The sequence below is a fragment of the Sturnira hondurensis genome, unplaced genomic scaffold (genome assembly GCF_014824575.4).
Source record: "Sturnira hondurensis isolate 20B ecotype Veracruz unplaced genomic scaffold, ASM1482457v3 Scaffold0014384, whole genome shotgun sequence".
Lineage (NCBI taxonomy): Eukaryota > Metazoa > Chordata > Mammalia > Chiroptera > Phyllostomidae > Sturnira > Sturnira hondurensis.
In genome coordinates, this window is record NW_028087015.1 from 28,039,303 (window position 1) to 28,053,340 (window position 14,038).

The 14,038-nt window shown below is 42.8% G+C and overlaps 1 protein-coding gene across 1 annotated transcript in view; it reads right to left on the minus strand.

Moving 5' to 3' along the window:
• The window catches only part of GNS (glucosamine (N-acetyl)-6-sulfatase), a 45,033-nt gene extending 41,663 nt beyond the window's left edge, over positions 1 to 3,370 (minus strand). The window contains exon 1 of the mRNA XM_037063074.1: positions 3,031 to 3,370. Coding sequence (XP_036918969.1) covers positions 3,031 to 3,210 — 180 coding nt within the window. The 5' untranslated portion in view covers positions 3,211 to 3,370. The remainder of the gene's footprint in view (positions 1 to 3,030) is intronic.
• Positions 3,371 to 14,038: the final 10,668 nt, after the last annotated feature.

Consider the following 14,038-nt stretch of genomic DNA (forward strand, 5'->3'; position numbering starts at 1 on the left):
ATTTATTTATTTATTTTAGAGAGGGGAAGGGAGAGAGAAAGAGAGGGAGAGAAACATCAATGTGTGGCTGCCTCTTACACGCCCCATACTGGGGACCTGGCCTGCAACCCAGGCATGTGCCCTGACTGGGAATCAAACTGGTGACCCTTTGATTAGCAGGCTGGCACTCAACCACTGAGCCACACCAGCCAGGGCAGAAAATCACTTTGTTCTTTGTTTTAAGTGAAGCAAAGGCACGATGTTTAGTCTTACCCTACCTTTCATTATGGCTCCTTCCTTCATATCCTTGAAATTTTGAAAAAGTGATCAAATGTCACTTTTTTCTAGAGTGAATAATTTTAAAAAGAGCAACCTCTGAAGAACAGTATGTCTTCACACCATAAATCACACTCAAATAAAAACAAGAAATAAATACACAGGAACAGATCCCTGGGAGGGTGCACCTAAAAACAGTCTCAAAAATGATATCTGCAACAAATAAAGTGAAATGTTAAAGACAATGCTACCACATAAAATACTATTTCAGCCCTGGCTAGTGTGGCCCAGTGTTTTGAGTGCCCACCTGCAAACCAAAAAGTCGCTGGTTTGATTCCCAGTCAGGGTACATGCCTGGGTTGTGGGTCAGGTCCCTGGTGGGGGGCATGTGAGAGAGAACCACACAATGATGTTTCTCTCTCCCTCTTTTTCTTTCTCCCTTCCCCTCTCTCTAAAAATAAATAAATAAAAATTTTAAAAACAGACAATTTCAAAGAGGAAAGATTCCACGTGAAACCACAATCACACAAGTGTTACAATCCTTTGTCCTTATTTAATCTGGGGGATTGACTACTACCTATTTTGCTAACTGTGGTGGCAAGTCACAATCTTTTGGGAGGGTCAGAAACCTCTCTCCCCACAAAAATGAAGACATAAAGTCTTCAAAGTATATACATGAAGTATTAAAAAGTATTAAGCAGTTCCATGACCCCACTGGTGCTCCTGAATGCCACCTGAAGAACCTCTGGTCTATGGTGTAGGTAACTACGCTGATGCAAGTACACGGAATGACATCTTTAAGTCAGTACTGTCACTGTGTTTTCAAACAGGAGAAAAAACATGGGGCTCTGAGATCATATGACATGAGGCTTGGTCTCTCATCTGCTATATGATCCTTGGCCAACTTCCTCAACTCCCTCGAAATTTTAATTTCCTCTTATTTGAGACAAGGACAACACGCACAGCAAAGGACTCCTGTCATGACTGAAGCACGAGTACAAAACGCCTCGCACTCTGGCTCCAAGCAGAATCTCAAACGCTGTTATTGTCTTAGATCTTCCCCTTCACTTCTTATTTGACAACTAGTCATAAAATGTTCTGGAAAAGCCTATAAGAGAAGTAACAATTCTCCAGAGTTGGAGCATTAAATTCAACTCATTCCCTCCATTCAATTTTGGCTCTTCTTTCCAGTATTAACTGACACCTATAAAAAAGAATCTGCAATGGTTTAAAGAAGCAAATGGGATTAACACGTTAAGGGGAAGAAACCTCAAATACGTATACACAGACCACATCTCTAGTCTACAAAAATTAAACTAAATTCTGAACAACACATCATATATTTAAGCAATGAATTCTGTTTTCAACAAACATGTGAAAGCCTTAGCTTTTAATTATGCTTTAATCACTAAACTATTATTAATTTTTGATAGAGATGGCTTGCTTTTTTTTGGATAAAATACTTTTCGAGAACACAAAAGGTATTTTCTTTTTTAGAAAAACAAGGAGTTTTGTGAGGAGGGTGAGTGTACCTGTTAGAATGATTAAAACAACAACAACAACAGCAGCAAAGTAAAATCCAGGAGAGCAATTAAGTCCAGACTCTTCAATGTCAATGCGGCTGAGCAGAAATTAAAAGGCAATGAGGCATAGGTGGCAGGAAGCGTGGAGTCAACATGCAAGCATCTTAAACGTCAGCTAGAGAAGATTCTCATACTTTTGAACACAGCTCTGAGTAAGAAATATTTTAATTTACAATGCAGAAAAAACATGGATATGCTTTTTTTTTTACCACCCGTACCTCACAGATATTTTCTATTCTACACTATTCCACAGAAAAGTGAAAATGCTGGTAGTTACTCACTAAACTGATTTCACAACTCACTTACGGGCTGAAATCAGCGGGATAAAGGCTGAGCTAGGGTGTTACCACACAGTAAAAGCAAGGAACCTCTTGCCTGACTTGTTTTCATAATCTCAGCATTTTGCTGAAAGCAATGAGAACTGAAAGGAAAACCACAATAAAGCACTGTGTTATTAGGCAATAAAGGCAAGCTACTTTGGGGGCTTGCAGGAGTAGAGGTTTGGGTGGATACTCCTGAGGGTCATAATCTAAGATAAAGAAGCGAAATTAACTCTGGGGAAAAAATGAAGTCTCACGACAACAGTCACTTGATATAAAACAGAACATTATTAGTATTTAATGCATCGGCCAGGTGTTCAATTAGGCTAATTGGATTTTCTTGATTCCTGTGCCGCAAAGCACACCCTGAATAGTTCGACAACCTACCTGCCAGAGTAATTCACTTCAGCACTTATTTTATAAGGCACAGACAGTATCAGGCACAGACACTCAGGGACAAAGGCAGAGGTGACCTAGGTTCTCACAAAGGGAGCTGAACTTGTCCTCTAATCCAAAAGATCATCAAGACTTGCAAATTCTTAGCCAACACCTGCCGCTCATTGGTTCAGCCCATTCCTAACTGGCTTCCACCTGGGTCAGGGGAGATAGTACCGCAGACTGAGGTCCAGACTAGAAGCTCTGTGTAGCGCGTGTTATGTGTCAACCTAGAAGAGGCGAGGGAGCGGGAAGAGGAAATGAGTCCTGAGGCCCCTCAGACCTGCTGCGTAAAGGGCCTGGCGAGGCAAAACCAAACCCACAGAGTCAAGGCGGCCAGTTCAAGAGCGCGGGGTGAGGATGAGAAAAGAGGGCAAGAAACCAGGGAATCAGCCCGAAAGATAGAGGGGCGGGGCAGAAACAGTGACGAGAGTTACCATGCCGCCGAGCACTTCGTCCTGGTCGTCGGTGAGGAGCAGCACCACGTTGGGCCTCCGAGAGCCCGCGGTCACCCGGGAGACCCCCAGGCAGCAGCCCAGCAGAAGCAGCAGCGGCGCTCGGCTGCAGGAGAGCTGGTGAAGCCGGGGCCCACCTGGGGCCAGAGGCAGAAGCCGCATGGCGGACTAGGGCTCCGGGCTGGAGGCCCTGGGGACTGTGTGTTCCGACGCGCAGGTGGCTGAAGGGCGAGAGGCCGCAAGAAAAGAAGGTTGTACCGTGAAGGCCAGGAGCTGGAGTCAGGCGTTTTCTCCCCGGCGCAATCACGTGAAGCAGGCGGGGGCGGAGCACGCCGTGTGGTCACGCGGGCGGCCGCGGCGGGGCGGGGAACCCGGAAGTGGGCGGAGCTGGTGAAGGATACCGCCCCACGCGGGGTCCGGGCTTCCTTCGGGCGCAGGCTCGGGTTTCGTACTGGTGGGGTGTGTAACTGAGCCCGTGGTGTAAAAATGAAAACGGAGCGAAGATAAGATGAAAAGGAGGAGGGAATCAGCGAACAGCAATTAAGAGAAAGGACTATACCTACCAGTTAGTAAGATCAGCTGGTGGGCAAAGTCAGCTTTACCATGTTTAATTCCTAAAGGCAACGAACGTTAATTGAGGACCCTTATGTTTAATCGTTTTTAATTTTTTTTGCGACTCAGCTCTTAAATTTGGAGCTGGATTCCAAGTCATCTCTCTATTCCCCATCTGGTAATAGTGGTTTAAAACAAACCAACAACGTTGGTATCCAGATAGCCTGATATTCCTCAGTGAATCTTCGACTATTTACCATAATATTTCTTGGTGCATTATTGAAAGCCCTCCTAGAAGATGTTGGAGGATGTGTACTTTGAACGAAAACAAAACCCCTGAACATCATGGTCACACGAGCACATTAAGTACTCTTTGGGGGGAAAGTTCCATGAAACAAGGGTTCCAAAAATTGATGTGGTGACTGGAGCCTCTCACCATGCGCCTCCGCTGAAGTCTATAAAAACAAACGCCCCTGTGGAGCGTTATTCGCAAGATGAGCTGTGGAGCCTTATTCGCAACTCAGAAGGGTATGCTGAACCTCCTGGATCCAGCAAGGTGTCTTTTCTCCAAGCTGGATCATCCTACACAAACAAGTCTTTCAAAACTTGTGAAAGCACTATACCACAAAGTAAAAATAATTGTGGAAGTACTTCAAATGTCATATATTCAACTGTAAGTCTTAGGCAAAAGAAGCGTCGCCCTAGTTTTCTACGTGGTAGCACATTCTGAACCAGCAAGCCAGAAAGAGGATCCCATGTAGAACCAGGTCAAGTTGAGAGAACAGAGATTAAGTTTAGGGAGGCTGAGGCAGCTGGAAGTTGTGCAGAAAAGTTTGCAAGAGGAGGTAGCTGTGTAGATGAAAAGTTCCATAAATCTGCATAGATATCCTTTTGAGATTTTGTTGAACACCAGGGTGTGTGTGCACAGGATGAAGACACCATAAGGTAAGACAGTGATTGACTAAGAAATAATAATTCTCAAAGGAGGTGAGAATTATTATTTCTCATCTCCTGAAAAGAAAACTCTTTTCTTTTCAGGAGGTGAGAAATAATAGAAAAGAAAGAAAGAAAATAAAAGAAAAGCCAGAAAAGAAAGTCTTCCTTAATCATAAGGGGCATTCAGTTGAGAACCCAGAAAGGCTATATGTCAGTAGTAGAGCTAAACTATCCTAAGTGAAAAGTATGGTATATCTATGATAACAAAGTTTAAATACAAGTCTCAGAATATCAGAATGATCTGCAAAGATAATAACTTGCCTGCCAAAACAAGATTGCCACTCTTTAAGGGGAGACTGCAAAATCTAAATACTTAGTAATGTGAAATTCACAGTGTCCTGCATCTAGTAAAAAAAATGACTACACAGGCCCCCAAACAGGAGAATATGTCCAATAACCAGAGAAAAATCCGTCAATAGAAACACAGATAATAAATAACAGAGATGAAGGAATTAACAAATCAAGGTGTTAGGACACCTACTATAACCATATGTCATAATATAGTCTAAGCAGAGCTAGACTGTCTGGGTAGCCTACAGAACATCATATCCATCTGTCACATTGATGACTACATGCTGATCAGGCAGGACGAACAGGAGGCATGCTGGAATCTTTGATATGACACATGCTTCGGAGGGTGGGTGATAGACCTTATGAAAATTCAGAAACTTGGCACTTCAGTTAAAGATTTTAGGGGTCCAAGATGCGCCAGGATGTTGCCTCCAGAGTAAAAACAAATTGCTATATCTTGCAATTTTTATACTGCAGAGAAGAAAACACGGTGTTTGGTAGACTTTTTTTGTCTTCTGTGTGCAATCCATCCTAACTAGGAACACTGCCTTGGCCGATATAGGGTAGCTCCCCCTTTTCTCCAGTTTTACTTTCAGCAGTTTCAGTTACCAACAGTGAAGCAAGATCAGAAAATATTAAATGGAGAAGTTCATTTGATGGGGAAATAAACAATTCACAAGCTTTAAATTGCGTGCCATTCTGAGTAGCCTGAAATCTCACACCAGTCCCCCTTTGCCTTACATGGGATGTGCATCTCTTTGACTAACTCGTCAGTTAGTCATTTGGTAGTCATCTTGGTTATCAGATCTACTGTTGAGGTTTCACAGTGCTTGTGTTCAAGCAACCCTAATTTTACTTAATAATGGTTCCAAAGCAGAAGAGCAGTGATGCTGGCAATTTGGACACGTCTAAGAGAAGCAGTAAAGTGCTTCCTTTAAGTGAGAAGGTATGTATAAGAAGAAACATGGAGATAAGGTTCAGTACTATTTCCAGTTTCAGACATCCATTGGGGGTCTTGGAATATGTCATGTCCCCCCATAATGAGAGGACTACTGTACTGAGTGTTGTGAAAGGCTGCAAGCTTTGAGTGGTGCCTGGAGGGAAAAAGCGCTCATAGCAGACAGGGCTGGCTACATAATCTGTGGGTTCCAGTGTGAAATAAAAATGTGGGGCCTTCTGTTTTAAAAAAGCAGGAAAAAAGTGCCATGGAAGGTACTAAAATATGAGGCCTTTTCTTTTAAATATTATATTACTTACAAAATGCATGTTATAGTGATATATGAGCAACACCATAATCTTACAAATGCCAAAAAAATTTTGGTGTTATAATTTATATAATACAATAAATAATGACACCTTATTAATGTGATATCTTGATTGATCATATGACTCTTTTTCTGGCTTGCTTTCCTGCAAAGTTATTTCTTAAGCCATGAAAATGTATATCTTTAACAACTTCATATTTTTAAACAATTTTTATTCATTGATTTTAGAGAGAGCAAGAAGAAGAGAGAGAGAGAGAAATATCGGTATGTTGCTCCACTTATTTATGCATTCATTGATTGATTCTTGTATGTGCCCTGACAAGGGATTGAACCCACAACCTTGATGTATCTGTACAACACTCTGCCTGGCCAAGGCTTACAACTTCATTTTACAACTTTATTTTTTTTAAAGATCTTATTTACTTATCCCTAGAGGGGAAGGGAAAGAGAGAGGAAGAGAAATATCAATGTATGGTTGCCTCTTGTGCACCCCCAGCCCAATGCTAGGAACTGGCCTGCAACCCAGGCACGTGCCCTGACTGGGAATTGAACCACAATCCTTTGGTTCGAAGGCCTGTGCGCAATCCACTGAGCTACACAAGCCAGGGATATAACTTCATTTTTAGCTGATATAATTGAAAGCAGTGTCAGTTGCTCTTGGCAAATACATTATTGTCAATCATTTTAAAAAAATGCTCACAGAGGATATGTTTGTTGATTTTAGAGAGAGGAAGGAGAGGAGGAAAGGGAGGGAGAGAGAGAGAGAAACACCAATGTGAAAGAGAAACATCCATCGGTTGCCTCCCACTGGGGATCGAACCTGCAACCTAGGTTTGTGCCCTGATGCGGATGGAACCAACAACCATTTGGTGCACAGGATGATGTTCCAACCAACTGACCTACCCAGCCAGGGCTCAAAGTGCCTGTTTATGCATTCTGTCACTGCATCTTCAATTGTGAAAGCAATTAATTTTAAATTGTTTTCATCATTTACAATTGGTTCATCGGGAGTTTCATATGAAAATAATATTCTTTTCCATCAAATGTGGCAATCTTTAGCCCTGGCTGGTGTAGCTCAGTGGATTGAGCACAGGCCTGTGAACCAGAGGATCATGGTTTGATTCCCAGTCAGGGCATATGCCTGGGTTGCAGGCCAGTTCCCAGCAGGGAACGCACAAGAAGCAACCATACATTGATATTTCTCTTCCTCTCTCCTTCCCTTCCCTTCTAAAGATAAATAAATAAAATCTTAAAAAAATAAATTAAAAAAATGTGGCAATCTTTAAATTAATTTCTATCTATAAGCTTATGGACACTTGATTTGTCATGTTGCCTAAGTTTTCAAACTCTGAAAAGTTCTAATAATTCTCTGATATGCTTTGTTACAGTGTCCATACGTGTGTTTTTGGGGGAGTAATAATTTACTGATAAAATGTACTGCCTGAAAGCTGGCAGCTCCCATCCCAGCTCTCAGACACTTGTGCAAATGTTGCAAAAATGGAATTTGGGAACAGACAAACTATACCCCCACAGAGGTCCCAGCCCCAGCATCATGGAGAGTCCCTTTTCTTTCTACCATGGCTGCTAATTGCTGCTTGTCCACTGCTCTCTCCACTGTTGCTGGGCTCTGGTCTTTGCCTTGAGGTCCCATGTTCCCTGGACTGCCCCGAGGTATGGGCAGGTGAGAATTCTTTGACGTCTGTCTGCTGCCTGCTATATCCCTGACCTGGCTTATCACCTCTGCTTATGCTATGTTCCTTACTATTGACCTTCACTTAGGAAATACAAAGTTCAAAGATAAAATTGTTAACAATTTCAGGATGGTGACAGCAAAATATTAAGCCCAATGTGGAGACCTTCTGAGAGTAAGGTTCCGTGCAACTGCAGAGGTCGAATCTCAAAGTCTGTCCTCTAGTGGCTGGTCCAGCCTGTGACACAAGCAATTTTTTGGCATGGGCCACATGCTCTGGAAGACTCTAAGGTATTCCGGGTGTCAGTAGTGGGAAAATGTTGGGAACCGCCCTGCCTGTTTTCAGGAGCTGTAACCCTGCCATGGCTAAGGCTGAGTGAGCGACCTTTGGACCTTAAGCCGCTAAGGCGACAAAGCTTATCTCCCTGGCAGTAGCACCACTTCTGCTCCTTTTTTCATAACTGGTCCCCAAGGCTTGATCAGTTAGCCAATGATGGGTAAGATTCCCCAAGGGGGGAGTGACCTAAGATAGGCATGATCATATGGAGGCCCCAGGGAAGGACTTGGGGGGCTATGGAGAAAGGGGGTGATGGACCCTCACCCCTCAGCTTTGATTCCCCTGAGTCCAAGAGAAGTCTCTAAGAATTCCTTGGCTATCTGCCTCCCCTGCCTGACCTAAGCCTGAAACAATGACAGAGGGTGGTGCAGTCCTGTGCTGGAAAGGGCGGGCTCCCTGGGTGATTAGGGCTGAGAGAGGTTATGTAAAATCCCCTGAAGCTTGCTTTGCTAAGAATGCTCTTAGTTAAAACGATAAAGGCCGGAGCAAGAAATGAGTTTGTTTCCTAAAGTCTTGTAGCCCCTTAGCTAATAGACCCTGACTCAGAAGAAGACCGAATAGTTCTTTGTACGTTATCTACTGTTTGATCCTTACTGCCTGACAATGATTAATAAGCTGTACCTGTAGTCCTATACAAATTAAACCCTATAAAACCCTGTCTAGGCAAGGGTCAGCGCTCTCCCCTTGAGAGAGTTACCAGGCTGCTCTGAGGCACCCCTCCTTGAGGGAGTAGCCATGACACCCCTTTTCCTCCACAGGACTTGATAGTGAATTTGTGAATTTGTCTCATGTCTCATCCATGAAGCCGTAGGCACCACAAGCTGGTGCCCACGTCAGGAAAAGATGCAGTGTTGAATAAGCCCCAATAGGAAAGTCACACTGCAGGTTTTGAAGCAGGCTCATGCTATCTAGAGCAGGAATTACACTTCTTTTGGAAACACAGCTCTAAGTGTACTGGGCCCTGATAGAGATGGAACTGGTGAGTGAGGCACCAAATGACCCTGCTTCTATCCATCATGAGGTGGCTACTTTTGGACCCAGCAACTCACGAATTTGGTCAGATCAGCCTACATAAGATGAAATGGTACATCCAGAACGAAGCATGAGCAAGGCCAGAGGGCACATGAAACAAGTGCATGAAGAAGTAGCCCAGACTCCTATATCACTCATCATGGTTACCCCAGTTCCCCTTGCTCAACTCACACCTAGGGCACTGCATGACCAGCTGATGAAGGAGGAGAAGGTCTGAGCTTGGTTTATGCATAGAACAGCTTGGTATATAGGTGCAGGGTGGAAATGGACAGCGGTTGCATGACGGCCTAACTCAGGATTGGCCTTGAATAACAGTGATGAGAGAAAAACATTGTAATTGTTAGAGCTTTGGTTGGTGCACATGACTATCCAGTTTGTATGGAAGAGAAGTGGTCTGAGGTTAGAAAGTATACACGATCTCATGGGCAGCAGTGAGTGGCCTTGGATGACTTGGTGATGAGCCAGGCAGGAAAATGACTAGAAGGTTGGAAATAAGGAGGTCTGGGTAGAGCCATAGGAATGGATATACAGGAATAGGCACAACTGTGAAGGTCTTTGTTTGACATGTTCACCCTCACCAGAAAGCATTCACCATGAAAGAGGCACTGAACAATAAATTAGACAAAACAGCTCGGCTAGTTGTTAGCCAGTCTTTGTTAGTGGCTACCTGAGTGCTGGCATGAAGGCCCTTCGCTTACTCTCCAAAAGTGCCACTTGAGTGCAGGAGAGAGATCAGAATACCCATTTCTGGCTGGTAGGCATTGAGCAATCACATCTTTTCTTTTTTACTGTTGCAAAGGAAAGGTTATATTCTGTTATTGTGAAATCCTGTGTAATAATTAAATATTAATTAAGTATAGTTATATTAAAAGATTTCCAAAGTTCCTCGAAGCACTCACATTTCATCACTTTAATGTCATTCAACATTAATAGCTCTTATTTGACTGTCTATTATGTTTTACTATGTGTTTCCTAAGATCTGTCTGTCTAAGGCTTGGTAGCTTTTACAAGCACTAAAATCCTGTTTTTAACCTCTCATTGCAACTTTTTGAGTTGAAAAAATAAAAGCCTTCTTCATATATAGTTAGTTATTAAACTGAAAATAGATTTCATTGTATTCCAAGCATGTAAAATTGTAATGAGCAGATCTTACGAGCAACAGTGAGCTACCATGAGAATATGAAACCCAGCAATGACCTCTCGCATTTCTCTTGTGACTTGGCAATGAGTAATCCTTGAAGGATTAAAGCAAAAGGTTAACTGCCAGGTTTTATAAACCAGCCATTCTAAGAATAATCAAAGCCTTTGTCATAGCAGCAACTAGGTCTTTATGTGTGTGTCTGCACATGCTGAAAAATAATTAAATTATGAAAAATGTTGAGAATCTTGTTAAAGTAGTTTTGTATTGTATAATGGGTGTCAGAAGGTCATTGGTATGACTCTGATACAGGTTTGGAAATAAATTCAGTGTTCACAGTCTATAGGTTAGGTCGTACACTAGAGTTACATAGACTGCATTTGATAGGCTATAGTAAATTGTACTCAACTTCAAGATAGAGTCTTCGTAGCTTCTTGTCAATATAATGCAGTATTGGACCTTGTATTGGTATAAAATAGGTAGTATAGTTATTTAAATATTAAACTAAAATTCCAAGCAAATTAAAATACTGATTATTATCAGTAGCATTATTAACTATAGTGAATTTAATTTCAGCGATTATCTTTATTTTTATTATATTTTATTGAATATGGTATTACAGTTGTCCCATGTTTTCCCCCTTTACCTCCCTCCACCTCCCACTCCCTCAGAGGGCAATCCCCACACCATTGTTCACGTCCATGGGTCATGTGTATAATTTCTTTGGCTACTCCATTTCCTCTACTGTACTTTACATCCCCCCCTGGCTATTCTGTAACTACCTATTTGTACTTCTTAATCTTCTCACCTCCTCACCCATTCCCCTACAGCCCCTCCCATCTGGCAACCATCAAAACATTCTCTGTATCCATGATTCTATCCCTTTTCTTCTCATTTGCTTAGTTTGTTTTTCAGATGCAATTGTTGATAGATACCTATTTATTGTCATTTTATTGTTCATAGTTTCGATCTTCTTTTTCTTTAATAAGTCCCTTTAACATGTTGTATAATAATAATTTTGTATAATAATGGTTTGCTGGTGATGAACTCCTTTAGCTTTTTTCTTGTCTTAGAAGCTCTTTATCTGCCCTCCAATTCTAAATGATAGCTTTGCTGGGTAGAGCAGTCTTGGCTGTAGGTCCCTGCTTTTCATGACTTTGAATATTCCTTGCCATTTCTTTTGGCCTGCAAAGTGTCTTTTGAGAAATCAGCTGATAGTCTTCTGAGGATTCTCCAGTAGGCAACTAACTGCTTTTCTTGCTGCTTTTAAGACTCTCTCTTTATCTTTAACCTTTGGCATTTTAATTATGCTGTGTCTTGGAGTGGACCTCTTTGCATCCATCTTCTTTGGGACTCTCTGTGCTTCCAGGACTTGCATGTCTGTTTCCTTCACCTAATTTGGGAAGTTCTCTTTCATTATTTTTTCAAATAGATTTCCAATTTCTTGCTCTTTCTCTTCTCCTTCTGGCACCCCTATGAAGCAAATGTTGGACTACTTGAAGTTGTCCCAGAGGTCGCTTACACTATCCTCGTTTTGGGAGGGTTCTTTTTTTTTCTTGTTCTGACTGGTTGTCTTTTGCGTCCTTGTTCCAAATCATTGATTGGATTCTTGGCTTTCATCCACTCCACAGTTCCCTTGTAAATTGTTTTTTATTTCAGTGAGTATATCCTTTGTTTCTGTCTGGATCTTTTTTATGCTGTTCAGGTCCTCTGTAAGTTCCTTGAGCATCCTTATAACCAGTGTTTGAACTCTGTATCTGATATAGATTGCTTGTCTCCATTTTTTTAGTTCTATTTCTGGAGTTTTGATCTGATCTTTCATTTGGATCATGTTTCTTTATATCCCCATTTTGACAGCTTCCCTATGTTTGTTTCTGTGTATTAGGTAGAGCTTCTGTGACTTTGGGTTTTGGTGACTACCAAGGTGTCCTGAAGGGTCCCATGGCTCGGCCTCCATTGTCACCCAAGCTGAGTGTTTGTTGTGTGCCCTTCATTTGGGCTGAGTGAGTCCTCCTCTTGTAGTTGAGCTCTGGTTGGTGTTGAAAGATCAATGGAAGGGATTTGCCCAGGCCAGTCAGGTGCAAGGCCTCCATGACCACCTCCATCCTCCTTGGAAGATCATCTGTGCAGGGGCAGGATGGTAGTGCTCTGATGTGGTCTGTAGCTGTCTACTGCATGTGCAGGCCCTAGGGTTTCCTGGAGGGTGCAGGCCAAGGTCAGCCCCTACCCGTGTTTTGCCTGGGGCTACCCTTCCTGAGTTATAAAGCAATCTGAGATGGCTGCTGCTTGTGCTGGGCTTGGAGATTTCCAGGCAAAGTCAAGCTATGAATCTAGGCTGGCTGCTGCTAGTGCTGGGCCCGGGGCTACTTAGCAAGAGGTACAAGGGCGGGGGGCTAAGGGAGAAGATGTTTGAGAGGATTTAGAAAGTTGTGAAACATGAACCAAGACCTGCCACTCATATGAAAAACCCACTGTTAACAGCTCTAAGTTAGATGGGACAAAGTCTCCAGGGATCTCCAAGGGGGAGGAAAACAATGTTAGCCAGGTTGATGGGGTTTCAGATATGGCACCAGCCTTCTGGCTCTGTGGCTCTGCCAGTGGCAGGGGTTCAGAAAAGGGACAATGGCCTCTGCCCACCGTTCTGTCTGGAAGAAAGCTTTCCCCCAGCTCTCGCTTTGGTGCTAGATACTTCAGCTTCTTCCTGTGTGTCCCTGGTGCCTTTGAAACTACTACCCTTGTGTTGGAGCTCAGAGGGGGGTGAGTCTGAGTAAGTCTGTGTGTGGGTTGTTGGAGAGGAACTGCTCGGGACTCCAGAAATTTCTTCCATGACTCAGTCCCTGCTGTTTTTTTGCAGCCAGAAGTAATGGGGACTCATCTTCCTGGTACTGGAACCCTAGGCTGGTGGGCCTGGTGTGGGGCTGGGACATCTGGATCCCGAGAGATCCCTCCTGAATTTTTATCTACCACATGTGGATGTGGGACCCACCCATTCTGTGTCTCTGCCCCTCCTACCTGTCTGGATGGATATGGTTTCTTTAATTCTGTAGTTGTCAGACTTCCATTCAACTCGATTTCTGATGGTTCCTTGAGAGATGGTTGTTCTAGAATGACGCTGTAATTTTGATGTGGTTGTGCTAGGAGGCCAGACATATTTACCTGCGTCACCATCTTAGTGATTATCTTTAGTCGTGATCAGCTTGAAATTATGTTCTATTAGATCAGTGGTTCTTTCTTAAATCCTGCCAGTCGCCAGGCAGCAGGAATGTAGTGTACAAAAATAGGCTTTTGTTTGCCACTTCTAGGATTCAGTTTAATGGAACGCACTTTTCTTAGGAAAGCTGGCAATTGGTTGTTTATCTTTAGTTTTCATTTTATTAATTCAGTTAATCAATTTGGGAAATATTTATTGAGTACCTACAATGTGACAGGGACTGTTCTAGGGCATACATCAGTGAACAAAACAGACAAAAATTCCTGCCTTCAGGTGCTTATACTTTACTGGTGTGAAAGTCCATATAGTTTTGGTAATAACCTGGGCCTCCTGTGTTGGTTGAGGTTCAGGCTTTGTTTGGGTGTTTTCTGTTGCCAGCCTGTTGCCTACGTGACATAAAACACCTGTCTGGTAATAATTACTCTTTTGAAAACTGGGATGTTCACTTTCTAAGGAAACAGTTGTTGAAGAGCCATCA